Raw genomic sequence first — 22,132 nt, forward strand, 5'->3', positions numbered from 1 at the left:
ATACTTTTGTCACATTCATCAATTGTTTGAAAATAGCTATTTACAAACTAGTCATAGGAATTTGATCCAATTATGGAAAAATTGCTATAAGCATAATCAGTAGACTCTGTAGGTAAAAAGTGATTAAAAGAATTTTGGATTTTTATTTTTCTGATTGGTCCATTTACCCATTATATCATTGTGGCCATGCCATTTATGACCTATATTGCTATAACTCATAAACCATGTATGCAATCAACTCCCAATTTGAATGGCTTTTATATCCTGAAGTCCTTGTGAGGTATGCCAAGTTTGGTTCAAATTGGCCTGTCGGGGGCGCTACAGTACCCAAAAACCTAAGAAAACATAAAAACTCATGCTGCAATCTTGTTATGCAGAATACAGACAATTAATTGGTCTTGTATGATCCAGATCAATAAGTTCTATAACATTGCAATTACATCTTATAACAAAAAGTGCACTGCCTGACCGGAAATGAACCTTTTAATTCACCAAAATGTCATATTGCATTACTGAGATTAATGAGATATCAGTATGGTAGTACTTGGGCTCCATCTAGTGGCCAAACACCGAAACTGACTGAAAACTATTGCTCACATGAAATACCACACAAACACACACAAAGCTGATCTCAGCATGTGATTTAGTTCTGTGATCTGACTCAATTTCCCAATACACATTATTTTGATCCTTTTTGGGCCTTTAGTGCCCCAATTGAACCTTTTTTTGCACATTAATTTATTTGTGCTTTTTTTTCCACTCAAACAGCTTCTTTTTCACATTTAGGGTCTAAAGGACCTTTTGGGCCTCTGCCTATTGAGGCCAAGAGGCCTATTCGTGTGTGAACCCGCCAATTGCCGCTTGCGGCTATATTTAGGGTTCACACACGTAGTGTGGGAAACCTATTGTAATTGTCGGGTTTTTTCTTTCTTATTATTATTATTATTATTATTTTTCTCCGCATAAAACGCATACTGCAGCCTAGACCGTAAGGCCCAGAGACACCAAACTTGGCAGAATGGTGTAGTCTCTTTGCGAGACCGTGCTAAAGTACAGACACCCACATTGGCCTGATGGTGGCGCTATAGCGCAGCCTTTTGCGTTTTGGTCCATATCTCCCACCCCTTAGGTCCTAGAAACAAAATTCCACTTCAGGTGGATTCCCTGGCTCCAGACAAACAAAAAAGCCTCAAGAACCATTAAGCTCCGCCTACTTAGATTTTTTGCTAATTTGCATAATATGCAAAACCTACTTTTTCCTACTACTCCTTGGTTTTTCATCGGATCACCACAACCTTGGTGTCAAAATATTCAGGAGAATCTCATTATCAAAGTTGCTTAAAAACATTTTGAGATTTGCATACAGTCTGGTTGTCACATGTCAATCAATAGCTCCAAGGCGTGGCCAAATTTACTTAAACAGCCATATCTCAGCAACGCTTTGACGGATCTTCATAAAATTTTAACAGTTGTTAGGGCACATGACTCCGAGGTCATAGGTCAAAGCTGGCCTCGATTGTCCAATAGGGGGCGCTATAACATGGGAAAAACTGTATCTCAGAAACCATTAGTCACATCAAGCCAAAACTTTACAGGCATCATCAGGGGCCCAAGTGATATCAAGACACACAATGATGACATCATCACTCAAAAAACATGGCCGCCATGAGCCAATTAATTTTTATTTGAATTAATTGGCCATTTGACAGACTTACCATTGGCCAAACAACATCAAACCTCACCACTGTGCATATCTCAGGACTATGTGTCATGCTGTGCAGTTTTAAAACATTTGGCCACTAGGTGGCGCTATTTGTGAAAATCATGCATAACTCCTCCAAATTTTCACTTAGGAACATGCAACTTGTTTCTTTTTATTCCTTGCAGTAGACCTGACAACTTTGCAATTACAAGTCCTATTAAAAAATGCATACTTTTGTCACATTCATCTGTTGTTTGAAAATAGCTATTTACAAACTAGTCATAGGAATTTGATCCAATTATGGAAAAATTGCTATGAGCATAATCAGTAGACTCTGTAGGTAAAAAGTGATTAAAAAAATGTTGGATTTTTATTTATCTGATTGGTCCATTTTCCCATTATATCATTGTGGCCATGCCATTTATGACCTTTATTGCTATAACTCATAAACCATGTAAGTGATCAACTCGCAATTTGAACTGCTTATATAGCCTGAGGTCCCTGTGAGGTATGCCAAGTTTGGTTCAAATTGGCCTGTCGGGGGCACTACAGTACCCAAAAACCTAGAAAATCATAAAAACTCAGGCTGCAATCTTGTTATAAAGAATACAGACAAGTAATTGGTCTTGTATGATTCAGATCAATGAGATCTATAACATTGCAATTACATCTCATAACAAAAAGTGCACTGCCTGACCAGAAATGAACCTTTTAATTCACCAAAATGTCCTATTTCATTTCTGAGATTAATGAGGTATCGGTATGATAGTACTTGGGCTCCATCTAGTGGTCAAACACCGGAACTGACTTAAAACTATTGCTCACATGAAATACCACACAAAGACACACAAAGCTGATCTCAGCATGCGATTTAGTTCTGTGATCTAAATCATTTTGCCAATACAATTTCTTTTGAACCTTTTGGGCCTTTAGTGCCTCAAATTGGCCTGTCGAGGGCGCTACAGTACCCAAAAACCTAAGAAATCATAAAAACTTGTGATGCAATCCTGTTATGCAGAATGCAGACGAGTAATGGGGCTTGTATGATTCAGAACAGTGAAATAATTAACTTTGAAATGACATCTCATAAAAGTGCACTGCCTGACCATAAATAAACCTTTTAATTCACTAAAATGTCTTATTTGTCACTATAATATCAGTATGGTAATACTAAATTCCGGAACTGACTGAAAACTATTGCTCACATGAAACACCACACAAACACACTCATACACACACAAAGCTAATCTCAGTATGCGATTTAGTTCTATGATCTGAATAATTTTTTTCCAATAAAATGTATTTTTGTCTTTAGTGCCTCAATGGCCTGTTATTTCTTGATTGGGTCCATCTATATATGCAGTAGTGTCCATGTCTACTTCCTGTTGGATGATCTGCTGATCTGTGGATTAGTCCTGAACTTTTATGATGTCCTAATTCTTCTGTGGACAGAATAACATGAGTACTTGTGTTCGTTTTGCCTGTATTGTAAATTATTGCTTTTCTGATCATATGAAATAAAAGGCACTGCTGGCCAAAAGGTCAAAATGTGCAAATCTGTCCTAACAGCTTTGTTAAAGATTTATATTCATCATTGATGACATGTGACACTAACTACACTGCACTGTATATATTTACCAAAGGTATACAAACCTCTTTCATGCAATAAGTGTCAAAAGTTGCAAATTATTTGGCCAGTAGATGGAGCTGTGAGACAAAATTTGAAATGCACATATAGTTTTTAGACTTTTCCCTTCCAAAATACAGCGCATTGTTTAAAGGTCAAAGTTTTTAAACTCTTTCATAAAGTTCTCATGATCACTCATATGTGGAGATCTGTTTATACAGGCTATGTGCACTAAGTATCTGCATTCAAGAGGCTTATTTCCAGAGGTGGGCATTGCAAGTTCAGGAAGTAAAAGTCACCAGCAGGATTTTGCTCAGTCCTCCTGGATTGTGTTGATTCCACATTTTACCTGCATTGCACTAATTAGAAAATATAGCAAGCTTCAGTAAAATCCTGCTGAAGACTTTTACTTTCTGAACCTGTAATGTCCACCTCTGATTATTTCACCTCACATGCTCAAAGTGATTAAGGCCTTTGGTCTATGGCCTTTGTATCTAACCCTAATCCCAATTTTCTAAAAACAACAAGTGTATGTGATTTTCATTTGCATAAAATTGTCAGAACATTATATATTGACAAACATTTTCATATTTGGGCTCTATTTGAGACCAGTGCAAACTGTCAATATAATAACACACGAGAACCTCTTTATAAACATAATGTATTTTATTTATAACTGACAATCAACACAATGCAAAACTTTTCATGTTCAGTATAACAACTAGGAGAGAAGGCTGAATGCAAGTGCGGACTGACCAATGATTTAATACCAAAACGAATACATACACAGCACACAGAACAGACACCAAGAATAAATCAAACATCTAACATATGAACCAAACACTAACAGAAATAACTGGGTGGGCAAGGCTAAAGAAAAGAAAATACAACAAGCAAAACCACACAAAGTACATCTAACAGAGAATGTAAAATACAAGGAGTACACACAGACTAGTATTATAGACACAAAAGACCAAGATACCAAATAACATACAAGCAAGTGGTACTTACAATAACAGACCACATAAGAGACTAAACGCAAGACTTAAATACACTGACCAAAGAAGGTACTTAACAAGACACACCAGAAAGCAATAACGAGGGGCAGAAAACAAGGCAGGGGAGTGAAGTCAGACACAATGAGGAATTTCAAAATAAAAGACAAACGGAAGACATGACCGACAGGAGGGAGGCAGGACTGTGACATTCAGTCTGTTTATTTGAGATCATTTCTCTAGATAAATATAATAAAAAAAAATTTATGATAATGTATAGTATAACTATTGTAATAATCCCTCACTAAGGAGCTGAGGTGCCCTGTACTGGTTCACAGCAAATAAAAGAAACATCAGATAATAATACAGTCCACTGTAAATTAAAATTTTGTCATTATTGAGTTCAAAGCAGACCTGTAGTTAGTAATCACAATATGTGTAGATATCTATATATCTCTATGTGCAGTATGCAAGCAGCTTTACAAGCGCATGGGTCCATATCCCTAATGAGCAAGCCAGGGGCGACAGTGGCAAGGAAAAACTCCCTTGGCATGATTAGGAAGAAACCTTGGGAGGACCAAGACTCAAAAGGGAACCCATCCTCCATTGGGCGGCCCAGCTAGTAGTCACAGTCCCTCCAATATGGAAGTTGAGCCTCAGGTAGGAAGGACTTGTGTGACTGAATTCTCCTGAAGAATCATCTGAGCACATCAAATAGAGAGATAGTTAAGGTGCAGCTGTGACAGTTAGAGTGAAGGTGTTTGTCTGGTCTCTAAAGGAATATGAAATATGTTTAGCATACCTGCAGCAACACTTGTATCACAGACCTGTCCACCTTTTAATTCTGTGATAGAGTGTATGCCAATCCACATGTGCTAGATGTGACATCATTGGTAGATGACTGTAACATGGTCCTACAGTGCACACTGATGAACCATTGATGCCATCAAGACCACATGCCTTGTGTAAGGGAACCCTCCATAAAGATCTGAGCACATCAGACACAGACATGGTTAATGTGCACCTGTCACAGTACAATGGTAGTTTAACTTTACATAAAGATATGTTTGTCTCCAAATTACAATAGAACATCTTACCTGGTGAACGCAGCAGATACCAAATCTGTCCATCTCTGTAATCTGTGATAGCATGCAAGTGATTCCATATGTGCTTGATGTCACATCCTTGATAGTTGACTGCAACTTGTCCCTGGCCTTTAGAAGGACATTCCTGGCTTTCCTGTATGACACCAGGTTCCCAGACATGTAGGCAGCACTGACCACTCTTTGACCAATAGCTCCAGCCTTTAATCAGGAATTTTGGTTTGTGCAGGATTAGATGTGAAGTTAAATGTCCATGTTTATTGCTTCTTGGAAACTGTATTACCTGTGGATTCAGTCCTGAAGTATGATATTTGTCAACAGTCCTTTAACAGATGATTTGAGAACTGTTTTGCTTTGTTAAACATTTGGCCTGTATTTTATATTAATACCTTTATATTTCATAATAAAATAAAAAAATAAAATAAATAATACATACAATAAAATAAAATGCTGTGAACCAGTTAATAGGGCACTCTCAGCTCCTTAGTCTGTTCCCACAAGAGGCCGTCCAGAAAGTTTACCCCCTGTATCCCCCAGCCCCCCACATCGTGGACGCTTCAATTTGTGCCTGACTTAATCAAAAGTTTTAGTTCAAAGTGTCACCAAATTGTCAGTAAAGTGTCAGCAAACCGTCAGCAAACGTTAAGTACCTGAAATTGAAGATTAATGAAAACAATTCAGTACAATACATTCATGAAAACTGAAATATGTTGGCATAACAGAAACACTGACATCTTCTGCAGAAACATCTTTGATATATACATGATCAATCAAAGTGCCATGTTCAGTTGTTGGTTCTCTTATAACCTGAGTAAAGCCATGGAGTTGCATAGTATTACTGACTGTACTTGTTACAAAAAGATTTTCATTGAAATCTCCCATGATCACTTTTCTTCCTGGGAACCTGTCAATATGAGAAATCAAGTGTATCAGGTTATTTTGAAACATTACCAGATTGTAGGAAGGAGGTCTGTACAGAACTGCCACTGTTGTATTCAGCTGAGGTAGGATGAACTGCAGGCATTCAATGTTAATGCATGGTAAATCAACAATACTACAACCAGTATGTCGTTTATAATACACACCAACACCACCATGTTGTCGATCCTTCAAGTCAGCAAACATCACCTGACTAGTGTCATATGAAAAACATCTGGGTTTACTATAGAATGTAAATTCAGATAATTCAATATCAATGTTGCAATCATTTGGTTGTAACCAAGTTTCTGTCACACAGATAATGTCAGCTTCCATGTACCTCGTATCATGTCTCAGGTTTTCCACATGGCATGTTAGTCCTTCAACATTGTGCAGAAGAATCTTGTATGACCCACAGGGAGGTGGCAGCTCTGTCACTGGTTCAATAAATAGAGGCATGTTATGTAATGACTGTTCAATGTCTTCTTTTGCATAAATAGCACTCTCTTTGAAATCTTTTATCTTAAGCCCTTCCAAAGATGTTACACGACTCAAGGCCACATATGCTTGTCCTGCTGCAAATATCTTTTTTAGTGACACAACAGCTTTTTCCACAGTAAGACCTTGTACTTTGTGAACAGTGCAAGCCCAAGCTAATTTCAGGGGAAACTGTCGTCGCATTCCACCACTTTTTGTCACTCTTTCTTCTTCAGGGAAAATAGGAGTGGCTTTTTCAAATCCTGGTTTTAAACAAGGATGTTTTGCTCTTAATTTATTTCCTATTCTTTCATTTTCAAATGTGACATATATTTTGGCTGGAAAGTCATCTTCAGAATCAAAACACACTTCAGCAACTGTACCAAATGCACCGTTTACAAGTCCGTCTGCTACATCAATGTTTTTAAGAAGCATAACATGAGCATTTACAGCGATGTGAAGAGATTCTGGTAAAGACGTGTGGGTAGTATGAACATGATGTCCATGCATTTTTTCCAGCCGACCTGTTTTTGCAACCTTTTCAAAGTCCTGTGCATGAATGATAGTAATGTCTGCACATACCTTCTTCAACATGTTTGCATTGTGATCATCCACTTCAGCATTTGTTGCATAAATATACAGAGCAGTACTGTCCAGTTCATCACCTTCACCACCTGTTTCACATAATTTCAACATATTCACATCATGTTCTGACAAATTATCTTGTCTTTTGTGTTTCCTTAAACGACTCAGTAACTGAGCAAACTCCATGTTTTTTTGTCTCATGATTTGTGACAGCTCAACCAATGCAAAGTGGTTCTGCCATAGATTTACACCTTTAGGCTCAGTGTATAGAGACTTTCCTTTCACAGGAGAAAGTTGATAAAAATCTCCAACTGCAATTATAGACACATTTCCAAAAGCAGAATAATCTCCTTGTTGTTTAATTTGTCTCAATCTGCCATGAATATACGATAAGAGTTTGTGATCAACCATTGAGATTTCATCAATAATGACAATTTGTAGATTTCCCAATTTAGCTCTCAGTGAATTTATCTTTTCATCTCCGAGCGGTTGATAAGGCAGCGTTACCTCTGGTGATATAGAGAAACAGTTGTGTATTGTTGCAGCGTCGATGTTAAATGCACTTACACCAGTTGGAGCTGTTATTAACACATGCGTCTCATCTGGATTATCTGACAATCGGGACAGGATGCGACATGATTCGTAGTATATTGCTTTGATTAACATGGATTTTCCAACACCACCTGGACCAGATATAAACACATGAAATGGCTGCGGGTTTTTAGCAAGTGTCTTTTCTAAACACCAATGTCGAATTTTGTAAAATATTTCAGACTGTTGTTCGTTTAGTGAACGAAGCACATACATTGCTTCCTCTTTTCGCATACCTTTCTCTTTTCCTATAGCACAGCGTGGTTCAGCTGGTAATAAATCAGGTATGTCAGCAGCAGAAATATTTTGCTCTGTTTCATCAGTAGGATTTTCTTTTCTGTGAAGACATTCTAAACGTTCACGTTCATTCTCTGGACAGATTTCCGCCCAAGCATCTTCCACTGCACCGTTTCTTTTTAACTGTTCCTCGGCTTCATCTATTGTGTCAGCATCTTTCTCGAAATATGACATATTTAAGTCTACTATTGTTTTGACTGATTGGACTTCTTCATCAGAATATTTGATAAACCCAGTCTTATAAAAATCCTCATAAGTGTTGAAAGTTGGTGGCTTGAGTTGACAATCCAAATAATGAGGCAAAAACAATTGCAAAATACTTTGATAATGCTTCTCTGGATGTTTTGTGGGTGAAAAGCGAGCGTATCGCACAACAGCAGAATCTGTTCGTGTCCGTTTCCTTATGAATCCTAAGCTTTTCTCCAACTTTATGGCATCACGAGCTGAACTTTCAGATTTTGACAATATTCTGTACTCCGATGCAAAACTGGCTAAACACATCTGGGAAAATTCGTCCGTTTTTGGTCTATATCTGTATCTGTCTGTGATGCTGTTCATCCATATGTTTTGATTATCATCATTGTCATATTCAGCTCGCGTTTGTATTACGTGAAGTGGAAGACTCATTCTCACTACGTTATCACCAGTAGGAATAAATTGCACTTTGCGAGAGGCTTCTTTCAGTTTCATGTTAGTAAGTCGGTACACACTTTCCTGAGCTGAAACTTCACGATTGTGTAAAAATACACTTCCGAGTTTCCGTAAAGCATGTTTAGCGTCAAGGTTACCTTGTTCTGTGGCTTCTTTTTGAGTACGTGACAAAAGCAATCCCATCTCTCTCTCAGCTTTGGAAATGTAAGAGATTATATACACAATGCAAGAATATGCATCAACTACAAACTGAATGTCCATATTTGCATTCCAACAACGTATAAGATCTCTGTTGTATTGGTTTACCCATATGTCACCTGGTTTTCTTTTTAGGACAAAAGTAGTTTTTCGAGACACTCTGATGTAAGCAGCTTCAAATATCTCTTGACTTATACCAAGCGAAGCAAATAACTCCTCAGTAGAATCAAAGATAACATCTGTATTCAATAACGCATCTTTTACTTTTTTCATGATAGCCTCTGCTACATCTTTTTCCATTGAAGGCATGTTATTACCTTTGGCTGATTCCACATAATTCTCATCTTTCTCTTTAGCATCTTTTTCAGGATTGTCAGTTTTACGCCTTGTTATAAATGTTCTGCTACTCGGTGGGCGTGGAAAATTAAAACGACAAGTTGTTTTCTTTTTTCTGCATGATTTTGAATGTCTTTTGCTGTGTTGTTGTACACTGGAAACAATGTCATGCATTTCTTTGTCATCCTCCGATGGCATTTCACATGTCACATAGTGATCTACAAATGACACAACTTCATCATCATCATTTTTGTCCACTTGAGGTGCATCCTTGACCCAAAACAAGCAGTGAGTGTGAGGTGAGCCACGCTGTTGAAATTCAACTCTGTAAAAGTAATCAACAATTTCGCCAATCGGTTGTGCTTCAGACATAATCACATCTTTAAGGAAATAGTGGAATCGATGTTCAAACATCCTGGCTGCTGTGACAGGGTTAGTTTTTATTAGAGCACATCTTTCTGACCAGTCTAGATCATCAGTAGAAGTTTCTCTCCCCTCTTGTTTGAGAATAGTTTGCAATAATTCTGGCCAACGCAGATCAGCAGATGAAAATGAGCAAAACCATGTGGGAATACCCAGTTGTCGCACCATTGCAAACAGGTCTTTTTGAACACTTTGCCAGAAAGGGGGTGTACCACGAATAGGTCTTAAGAATTTATACCCTTCATCAAAATTGAAAATGTTCTGCAAGGCTTCTCTGTTAGTCAACATTTCTGATGTAATCACAGGTTTGTTGCGTGTATCATGTCCTTTTCTCAATGCAATAGACACATTTGACACAATCTGATTTAACTCTGACAAATATTGACCATAAAAAATGTAATCCAAGTTCTTTGCAAAACGTCCGTCTGCGTTGAGTATTCTGGTGTTCAAGTATCTGCTCAGTGTGAGTTTCTCTTTTCTGTGGTCATGAAAAGTACCCGTACCATTTGGAAATAGAACTGGAAAACACTTTGCCTCATTTGAATGATCGTTCAAGAGCCTTACAGGATTATTACCTTCTGCAGGTGCCACAGACATTATGCCATCAAAGTGCTGATCCAAAACCTCTTGTGCAATATCAACAGGTTGTAAACAGGTATCCATGAACATACCGTGCTGTTGTCTGTCGTGCAAGGTTTCATCTATATCCACATCTTCAGATTCATTATTCTCATCATTGTTCTCCTCATCAACATGCTGTGTACATGTGTCATCAGGCTCTTGTGTTTCATGTTCAGTTTTATTTAGTGGATTGACCCAGTCATTATTAAATGTCACATCTCTGTAAAAGTCATTATGTTGTTTGAGGTACAATAATGCATCCTTTATTTTTTCTGTATTAACAAATTTGTACTCATAGTGCCCCTTGTAAGTCAATTTCCTCTTTAGTTTTATGCGAATCATCAAATCAACATTTTCTGTTCTTGGTAGCACTTCAGTTACATCTGTAATGTTAGATGGAACACACACAACAGGTCCATGAACACCATTCTGTCCACCTTTTGGTAAAGACACAAGTCTCATGAATGGAATATTCATCCCAATCAGATGTTGTTCAAGTGAGTTTAGATTGTGTAGTTCAGGTGGAATTGGTTCTAGTGCAAGATTGTTCATAACACTTTCTTCTGGCATTTTCCCATTAAGAATCTTTCTGTGACATGTGTAGCAAATCCACAGTGATCCAGCAGGGCCAGTTTGAATGTTACACTTAGGAACACAGGTATGACTACATCGATGTAAGTATGTGTCAGTAATACATCTCTCTGCTATGGAAACAACCTCCTGGGCTTTATTGAGATATGTATCTTTTCTGCATTTGATTACTTGATTCTTGAACAATAGTCGATGGCATACTGAGCACACATATTCAGGACCAGTACTTATTTTCTCTCTGAAGTTTTCAGTCACATAGTTAATATCTTTGTGTTTCCTTTTTTCTGTGTTCTTTCTTTCTTTACTTCTGTTTTTAGTAACGTTAGCATAGCAGATGTCTGTTTTATACCTCTCAATACCAAGTTGTTTCTTAGCTGCTTGATGTTGAGGATCATGATGATAAGCTTCAAAACTCCTCTCCATACTCTTCTTTTTCTTAGCCGTTTGATATTCTGGATCGGTATGATAAGCGTCAAAACTCTGTCTTTTTATAGTCTCTCTGTGATGTTCATTTGAGGAATATTTATTAATACTTAATTGTTTCACATGTTCCCTGTGTTCCATATCCGTCGCATATTTGTTTACACTTGCTTGTTTAACTTTTCCACTGTGTTCCATATCCGTCGCATATTTGTTTACACTTGCTTGTTTAACTTTTCCTCTGTGTTCCATATCCGTCGCATATTTGTTTACACTTGCTTGTTTAACTTTTCCACTGTGTTCCATATCCGTCGCATATTTGTTTACACTTGCTTGTTTAACTTTTCCTCTGTGTTCCATATCCGTCGCATATTTGTTTATGCTTAACTGTTTATTCCGTTCTTTATGTTGCGAATTCGTTGCGTATTCAACACTGCTACGTGTTTTGACACTATCTCTGTATATTTCATTTTCACGGTATCGTTTCAGTGTTCTCTGAATCTTTTCCTCCTGGCTTGTTCCATATTTGATTCTCCGTTTCTCAAGTTCAGAGCGACTGGACTTTGTTTCTGATTTTCTGCTGTCACATCTCTTTAAACCTAGTGCGGCACAGGTCTGTCCATCAGGAACTTTAACACACGTCACTACTTCATAATGAGACTCGCTACAATGTTTGAGGTATATTCCCGCATCTTGGTCGCAACTATTGCACGATGAATATTTTAGCCACGTATTTCTAGTGAATGTAAATATATTGGTAAAAAAAAGATCGGCTGCAGCTTGTATTTCAACTTCAGTAGCCCAGGTTCCCACGTATTTCATTCGGGAAGTAGCAAGATAATTTGCAACAGATGAAAACCCTTGTCGAAGACAGTTAATGTACTTAGATTCGTTTCTCTCCATTTGTGTAGTTACAGCACGTCGTATTTTTCTGTGTTCTTTCTCACTTCCGCTAATTGCAAATGCCAGTGATCTGAATAAACAGTTACCGTCACCAATGATAGTTTTTGTTTCACAAGGATCACCCATCGGTACTGGTATGATTTGGTCGCTACGAGCATGTTCGATGTACACAACGTTTTGCCTTAAACATAATGTCTTCTGCTGTTTCACTGTCAATGGACAAAACTGAAAGTATTCACGTTGTGTGTCGCCAATCAGCACGTCACTGTCATTTCTCACAGATACATCGGTAAGGTTGTTTACATGCTTCATTCGTTTACCAACATGCAGTTCGGGTACCGTTTTCACCTCGGAATCATTGTCAGCTGCTTTGCGTTTACTTTGCACGTTTGCTTTGCTGCAGGGTTGTGAACGGTCAAATGCGTCACCTTTTTTAGTTTCATTTTCATTTGTGTTACGATTTCGTTTTAGCACACTGCTGTAGAGCTCTCGGTGTGTAGTGACAGACAAACCACCTTGTGTTTTCTCTTCCGCTGTGCTTCTGCCAGTTATGTTCACAACAACGCCAGTAACTTCAAATTGTGCTCCTTCAGCTTTCAGTGAAAGACCAAGTATCATAACGTGGTTAAGTAATGATTCCATGTCAGCATAAAAAGCAGCCAAACTCTTGCCTGAATCAATACGTGCACCGTTTTCGCTTCGTGAATGAGAGTCAATCAGCACATACCAGGAGTCTTGTTTAATGATAGCACATGTATTCTCTTTAACAGTAAACAAACATGCTTCACATTGCATAAACACTCTTCGGATTGCCTCATCATGTGACATAAGAACGTTTTGTAACGGTCCATATTCAGTGACGCCAAACTTCCCAGTAAACATTTCATCATGAAAATTTATTGAAAAGTCATATCCACACACAGTGTATTCTGTAGGTACATCTGTAACATATAAATAGCCCAATGGATCATGAATTTTGCCGGCATCTCTTATATTGCTGTAGAATCTGTCACCATTCAGCAGAACATCATCAAGGTCTCTGATTGTCCAAGAAAGCACATTTTTTACTTTGTTAGTCATGATGGCAGTAATACTATTTGCAACACATTGTTTGTTACTGTTTATGCCAAACTTTGGATGAGCTTGATGAAAAGAACCTCTGAGCATATCCACATGTACACATTCATCAGAATCAGTTTTGCAGCTTGTATCTGGTAAGGTATTTGGCAAGTATTTGGCAATTGTATTTGGCAAGGTATTTGGCAAGGTATTTGGCAAGGTATTTGGCAGGTATTTGGCAGCTTGAGTTTGTAAATTGCTTTGAGGAGTGCTCTTCAGGAGCACTCCCGTGTCAGTCAGACCTTTTTTGTCAAGGGATGAAGGCATAACCCCGTCAGTCAGAGACGAGATCTGGTCTGCAGGACAGCTGTGGCTCACAGGAACAGTCTCAGTCAGGACCTTTTTGTCAGGGGAAAAAGCCAGAACCCCGTCAGTCTGAGCCACAAGCCGCTCCGTAATCCTCCTCCTGGCTGCAGCCGACCTCAGCGAAGCTTTCGTGCGAGGCATCTGAAAATACAAACACACAACCAGTCAAAACCTATGATGTCTATCCCAACACGACATACTAATCAATCAATATTACTTAATACAAACAGCACATATCAAATCATAAAAAGAAAAAAGGTAAAAAAAAATCAGAACAGACATTGTATTCGTGACAGGTGTATTCATGACTAATTTCTTACTTGCATACATTGTTACAGTATTGCATATAGAAATTACTGTGAAGTAAATGCCTTCCTAACACCATGTTATACAAACTAAGCATTACTTTATAATCAAGGGACTTGATTCAAGGGACCATTTCCACTAATGTACATTTTTCAGAATACAATGAGCAAAACCACGCTTTACTGCTCATTTAAAAGCTGTATAGCTTTAAAACAAATAACCACATCAGAATACTTGATCAGACAAGCTTAAGTTGCAAATATGTACATCACTAAACACTTTCAGCTCAACAGTTTAAAAATGTATTGTGTGTGTGAGATGTGTTCAGCAGGCTTTGCTTCAACAGGACATTCTTGCTTCTTCCTTGGAACGCCAACATTCATTCTTCATCTGATTCAGGAGCTTGATGTCAGCAGCACCTGTGTAACAGCTGTTTCATATACTCTACTTGTGCTAAGCACTGATCACTTAGTGTATATATAAATAAACAATTTAACACATTAAATGTCTTTGTTCCAATAGCGTAGTTAATCTAACAGACAAGTTAAACAAAAACATTCCATTTGGTTCCACTTTAGCAATTAAAACATATTACCACATAATGCATTGTGAAACAGAATATGTATTATGAAAATGTTGCTGGGTGTTATCGTGCCCATGCTAACTTCTAAGCATTAATTTCAATAGTAGTTAAATTAATAATACATTGTTCAGCTCATCATTTGTGCACTTACTCAACTGGACACTAAACTCAACCATGTTTACTCACTATATAATAATTTTGTATACCACCACTCAACACTAAATCAACTTCACAGCTAAAATGCATGTGTGTGTCATCTTCATACAGCAGGCATTGCTCCAAGATTAATCTTGTGTGTGTGGCACATCATCTAGCAGGCGTTGAGTGGCATCCTCAACCAGCAGGCGTTGAGTGGCATCCTCAACCAGCAGGCGTTGAGTGGCATCCTCAACCAGCAGGCGTTGAGTGGCATCCTCAACCAGCAGGCGTTGAGTGGCATCCTCAACCAGCAGGCGTTGAGTGGCATCCTCAACCAGCAGGCGTTGAGTGGCATCCTCAACCAGCAGGCGTTGTGTGTGTGTGTGTTATTCTTGTGTCTTAATTGTCACACCAACAGCACATTTCACATCTTTCAAAGTTGATCAGTATCATGTAATCAGCAGCACATGTGATACCTGTTGCACATACTCACAAGTGTATTACCATTTGATGGGCTATTTTATAGCATGCATTAAATATTTCTAGTGCAAATACTACACATTCACTGCATTAATGTAATTACTGCTGCATAATCTTTAAACTATTGGACAGAATATTCATGAGCCAATTAAACTGTGAGAATGCATCAAATTGTCCTCAACACAGAATACAATGAAGACTACTTCAAGACATCCGCTACACTGCAGTTTACTCTGTTCCAAATAGGAGTATAAATTTAGTCTAGGCAATAAGCAGGTTAACTTACTGTACCTAATCAAGTTTCAAACATCAAAGCACAATTAAGACAGGGTACACATTGAACAGGACTTTGAGAAGTTGGAGCTGCAGTTTCTGAGTTCTCTTCTATACATTTTACATTATTGCTTCCAAGTGTTTACATATCACTACAGATACTCATCATAAATGAACAATTATTCTGCAACACATCAACTACTCTCACCATTCATTGTGTGCACCGTTTTATAAAGGTATACCAGTTCAACCACTGTTCATACACGATACACTTCAAACGTACCTTTAATGTGTTCCAGCACAATTCTCCTTCACCACAATTCTCCTTCACCAACAAGCTATTCATACAAAATAGACAAAACACATTTGTAACAGTTAGTAAACATTAAGGGGTTAAAAAATTCATATGTATAATTTTAAAAAGCTGCTATAACGACATGAATCATCAATTGGACAAACACTTAGAATCTTTCTATTCTACTTAAGGCTACAGTTATACAGCATTACTAAAGCCCCATACTTATCAAGTTATTTGGCTAGTGTATATAAGTATGGTATGGAAGTTTATCTATGTTAATTTTAAAATGAAAATGTGAAAATAATTAAAATATTAGTCCATTCTAACTTCTAAGCATCAATTTCAACACAGGTTGTTAAATTAATAATACTATATAATAATTTTGTATACACCACTCAACACAAAATCAACTCCACAGCTAAAATGCATGTGTGTGTGGCATCTTCATCCAGCAGGCGTTGTGTGTGGCATCTTCATCAAGCAGGCGTTGCTCCAAGATTATCGCGTGTGTGTGGCATCTTCAACCAGCAGGCGTTGTGTGTGTGTGTGTGTTATTATTCTTGTGTCTTAATTGTCACACCAACAGCACATTTCACATCTTTCAAAGTTGATCAGTATCATGTAATCAGCAGCACATGTGATACCTGTTGCACATACTCACAAGTGTATTACCATTTGATGGGCTATTTTATAGCATGCATTAAATATTTCTAGCGCAAATACTACACATTCACTGCATTCATGTAATTACTGCTGCATAATCTTTAAACTATTGGACAGAATATTCATGAGCCAATTAAACTGTGAGAATGCATCAAATTGTCCTCAACACAGAATACAATGAAGACTACTTCAAGACATCCGTTACACTGCAGTTTACTCTGTTCCAAATAGGAGTATAAATTTAGTCTAGGCAATAAGCAGGTTAACTTACTGTACCTAATCAAGTTTCAAACATCAAAGCACAATTAAGACAGGGTACACATTGAACAGGACTTTGAGAAGTTGGAGCTGCAGTTTCTGAGTTCTCTTCTATACATTTTACATTATTGCTTCCAAGTGTTTACATATCACTACAGATACTCATCATAAATGAACAATTATTCTGCAGCACATCAACTACTCTCACCATTCATTGTGTGCACCGTTTTATAAAAGTATACCAGTTCAACCACTGCTCATACACGATACACTTCAAACATACCTTTAATGTGTTCCAGCAGAATTCTCCTTCACCAACAGGCAATTCATAGAAAATAGACAGAACACATTTGTAACAGTTAGTAAACATTAATGGGTTAAAATAATTCATATGTATAATTTTAAAAAGCTGCTATAACGACATGAATCATTAATTGGACACTTAGAATCTTTCTATTCTACTTAAGGCTACAGTTATACAGCGTCACTAAAGCACCATACTTATCAAGTTTTTGGGCTAGTGTATATAAGTATGGAAGCTTTTCTGTGTCAATATTAAAATGAAAATGTAGCCTAACACGCATGTTCCACACATACAAGCAACTTTGAGCTCAAAATTCAAATGCAATAACTCCATTTACATTTGCAATGTGATAGACGTCTATTCATATTTCACATACATTTTGGTGCTGACAAACCACCGACACAAAAAAACATTCACATTCAGACTAGTATAAAAAGCACAAATTGCCTCTGCAAGCACGTACATTTTTATACACAACGTAAAAAATTATATACATAACATACTCATAGTCCATTATTTTGACTAAAAAAATTTAAACCTGTGCGTGACCAGGTTTTCCAACGAGCACAAAACATGCATAGCAACACTCGACCCAGCAGACGCTTCATTTACCCAAATACACCATTATCTGGGCTACATTAAACCATATACACGAATCGCCCGATTGTACAGTTATAAATCAGTACGTGTAAGTGCTACTACTTCACTACATCTACAACCACGCCTACTCAGCCAGCGCCCTCGTGGTCAGCTGCACTGGGCGCCGCCATTACAGGCACAAGACCCACACGCCATCTTAGAGCAACTACAAAACCGCTCTTACTCATACATATACAAATCATGTATACTTGCTCATACATGTACACTGCAAATATATGTAACATCAAATAACTCGTTTTCATGAAAGAACTAGGCAATATAAATGAAAACTGATGGCACTCTGGACAACTACAACAGCACAAAAACGTTCCGCTAGCATACGCACGGAACATGCTAGCGTTGTACTAGCGAACGCACTAACCACGTTATAACATACTTTAATCCTTTATTTAGCTCATTTGCCATCTCATACACTAAAACGTCCATCTAAACACAATTAACCAAACAATCTAGAGCAAAAATCCGACGTCAAAACAACACATTTCTGACATTTGTCTAATCGGACTAGCATGCTAAGCGCAAACAGCATGATAGCATTGAACTAGCACACGCGCTAATTACATTATAACATACTTTTATTCTTAATTTATCTCATTATCTCCCTCACTAAACTTTACGTACACACAAGTAACTTTATCACAAACAAGAACATTAACCCAGCATATTAAAAAACAGCACATTTTAGACAATTGTCTTACACTACTTAAGAGACCAAAGCACATCTTACCTCAACAAGAGCAGAATGCACGAAAGAACCTGATCGCACGTGCGAGGGAACATTCTGGGGCGGGGCCATCGACCAGAACAGGATACACGGGCAGCAGACACCCTTCAACAACCACAATGACTTTAAGTCCACATTAGTCAGTCTTTTAAAGCCATCACATTTGTTGTGATCCTAATATTTATGATTCTGAAAATCAAATAATTAGAAGTAAATGTCTTGTGTGGTTTTCATGTCCCATGGCCTCAAAAACGCACACACACAGCCCTGTAAGTAAACATGCACTCACTTTCTTTATTATACTTGGCTACCACAAGAACACCATGACAAACCAAAATAAGTATTTGTCAGCATGTTGATAAATTCTGTTTTTTTTTTATTATTATTTAGTCATGTTTTTTACTGCCTCATAGGCCTATTGTCTAGACTTCTCATTAAGAAATCCACTTCAAGCATTCTAATCAAAACGTATCACATATAGCATAAACACTCACAGATCTACCTACAGTACTCACTACACATGGTCTTTTCTCCCTCTTATCTCTCTCTGTATTACACACTCCACCATATTATGTCAGACATGCTCACTGTGACAACTAACACTGCCCATTATACACACACAGACACACATTCACATACAGCCCTTACTCATGAACACTTTCACATAATCACAACAAACCTATCTCTCTCTCTCTCTCTCTCTCTCTCTCTCTCTCTCTCTCTCTCTCTCTCTCTCTCTCTCTCTCTCTCTCTCTCTCTCTTTATTATACATGCACACACATGCACTGGCCTACCTATTGGTTTCATATACACATTGCTTCACCCATACCTACCCAGTGATTACATACATGCTTACGCATCTCAGTCATAGGTTCAGCACATACACTACATACACCATCATCAGACATGTGAGTTGTCTGTGACAACTGACACTCCTAAAACCTCTTCATGACATATATATTTCATATTGCAACTGCCCCATAACTACACTGCCCTAGCCATTCTTATCCATACTTCAGGGACTAACAATCACATGCACAAACTAACATTTAGTTTGTTTTTGATAACACTCACACACTCTCTCTATCACACACACACATACACAAACAAATACAGCTCTAGCTCATGAATGCTTTCATGTACTCACACCAAACGTCACAGGCACACTCCTGTCTTGTCAGACATGTGAGTTCACTGTGACAACTGACACTGCCCATTATACACACACTCACTGCTGTGTAGTGAAAGTCTAAACAGCGAATGCCAGGGTGAGTCTGACTCCTCAGCCCACAGCTCTGCCCAGTTTTGGGGAGGGCTTGATTTCAGAGCTCAACTAGGTGAGGAAAAGCAATATGTAGCCTTTCCCTTTTACTCTTCCATCTAGAGGTTGCTGAGCACTTAACCACTTAACGCACGCACACACACACACACACACACGTGCAGTCAAAGGCCAAGTGGTTTATATATGCAAACTGAGTGAAAGTCACAATGTACACGAGTAGATGATTGGCAAATATTTTTATTAAAGATGAAATGATGAGTGATGGGTTTGTTTTGGTTTACAAAGATAAACAACTGACAATCAATAAGAGCTGTGTGAAGGATATATACAGCATGTTAAACAATGTAGTCCTACAAGAAATAACTCATAATTATGATTACGACAAGCATAGTCATCTACTTAGTTGTCATTCCTGAGAAGTCGTAGGCACTATGATAGTGCTTCTGTATGTGGTATGAGAAGACGACTAAACACCAGTAGCCAATCTGTGCAACAAATGTCATGGTAGAGGTGCAAATGTGCATAACAAGTGGCCCATTAATTGCAGTATTTTTCAAGCATTGTGTGAGTCCTGTAGTGCTTCATAGTGTCTTACGATGAAAGAAAGTCCACGTGAATGCAGAAATCATCAGTGCACTGGAGTGTACAGATTTCTCAAGCTGTTCATATTTCAATTCACATCCAACTCACATAGTATGTTAAGGCATAATATTGCCCATTATACGCAAACACAAACACACACATTCACATATACAGCCCTAATTCATGAACACTCTCAATCACACCAAGCCTATCTCTCTCAGTCTATTACACATGCACACACACATGTACTGGCCTACCTATGGGTTTCAAATACACATTGCCCTAGCCATACCTACCCAGTGACGACACAAACACACACGTGCACAAGCACAGGCACACACATGCTTACTCAAGTGTTTGCATCTCAGTCACAGGTTCAGCAGGGAGTGACACAGAGCCACAGTCTCCCACACACGCTGCCACTCACACAAACATCCCCCCGTCAACCACCACACAATACGTGGGAAACATATTGTAATTGCTGAAATTTTTCTTATTATTAGGGTTCACACACATAGTGTGGGAAACCTATTGTAATTGTTAGGTTGTTTCTTCTTCTTTTGGTCCATATCTCCCACACTGTAGGTCCTAGAAATAAAATTCCACTTCAGTTGCATTCCTTGGCTCAAGCCAAACGAAAAAGCCTCAAGAACCGCCCACTTAGATTTTTTGCTAATTTGCATAATAAGCAAAACTACTTTTTTATACGATTTTGGTGTCAAAATATTCACAAGAATCTCATTATCAAACATTTCGACATTTCCATACAGTCTGGTTGTCACATGTCAATCAATAGCTCAGAGGAGTGGCCAAATTTACTTAAGAAGCTGTATCTCAGCAACGCTTTGACCAATCTTCATGAAAATTTATCAGTTGTTAGGGCAAATGACTCAGAGGTAACAGGTCAAAGCTGGCCACGATTGTCCAATAGGGGGCGCTATAACATGGGAAAAACTGTTTCTCAGAAACCATTAGTCACATCAAGCCAAAACTTTACAGGCATCATCAGGGGCCCAAGTGATATCAAGACACACAATGATGACATCATCACTCAAAAAACCATTTATAGCCTGAGGTCTTTGTGAGGTATACCAAGTTTGGTTCAAACTGTCGGGGGCGCTACAGTACCCAAAAACCTATAAAATCATAAAAACGCATGCTGCAATCTTGTTATGCATAATACAGACAAGTAATTGGCCTTGTATGATTCAGCTCAATGAGATCTATAACATTGCAATTACATCTCATAACAAAAAGTGCACTGCCTGACCAGAAATGAACCTTTTAATTCACCAAAATGTCATTGCATTACTGAGATTAATGAGTTATCAGTATGATAGTACTTGGGCTCCATCTAGTGGCCAAACACCGAAACTGACTGAAAACTATTGCTCACATGAAACACCACACAAACACACACAAAGCTGATCTCAGCATGTGATTTAGTTCTGTGATCTGAATCATTTTGCCAATACACATTATTTTGATCCTTTTGGGCCTTTAGTGCCTCAACTGAATCTTTTTTTTTTACATAAAGTACACTGCCTGACCAGAAATGAACCTTTTAAGTCACCAAAATGTCCTATTTCATTAATGAGATTAATGAGATATCAGTATGGTAGTACTTGGGTCCCATCTAGTGGCCAAACACCAGAACAGACTGAAAACTATTGCTCACATGAAACACCACACAAACACACACAAAGCTGATCTCAGCA

The 22,132-nt window shown here is 38.1% G+C and overlaps 2 protein-coding genes across 9 annotated transcripts in view; one reads left to right on the plus strand and one right to left on the minus strand.

The window, feature by feature from the left end:
- grm5b (glutamate receptor, metabotropic 5b) overlaps positions 1-22,132 on the plus strand; it is a 206,611-nt gene that overhangs the window by 105,575 nt on the left and 78,904 nt on the right. The gene's annotated exons all lie outside the window — the stretch shown is intronic.
- On the minus strand, positions 3,977-17,230 carry LOC143477520 (uncharacterized). Of its 8 annotated transcripts, XM_076976159.1 has the most exons (9): positions 15,927-16,385; positions 8,235-14,004; positions 7,975-8,090; positions 7,405-7,496; positions 6,686-6,782; positions 6,379-6,441; positions 5,422-6,077; positions 5,127-5,312; positions 3,977-5,025 (listed from the first exon to the last, which is right to left on the minus strand). In XM_076976159.1, the coding sequence occupies exons 1-4, from the start codon at positions 15,987-15,989 to the stop codon at positions 7,410-7,412; spliced, it is 6,036 nt and encodes a 2,011-aa protein (XP_076832274.1). In that variant the 5' UTR covers positions 15,990-16,385; the 3' UTR covers positions 3,977-5,025; positions 5,127-5,312; positions 5,422-6,077; positions 6,379-6,441; positions 6,686-6,782; positions 7,405-7,409. The 8 variants fall into 8 exon arrangements, with proteins under 8 accessions (XP_076832274.1, XP_076832275.1, XP_076832273.1 ...); XM_076976160.1 differs by adding an exon at positions 17,146-17,230 and having other exon boundaries at positions 5,422-6,782; positions 15,927-15,981; XM_076976158.1 differs by having other exon boundaries at positions 5,422-6,441.

The sequence above is a fragment of the Brachyhypopomus gauderio genome, chromosome 16 (genome assembly GCF_052324685.1).
Source record: "Brachyhypopomus gauderio isolate BG-103 chromosome 16, BGAUD_0.2, whole genome shotgun sequence".
NCBI classification, from domain to species: Eukaryota; Metazoa; Chordata; class Actinopteri; order Gymnotiformes; family Hypopomidae; genus Brachyhypopomus; species Brachyhypopomus gauderio.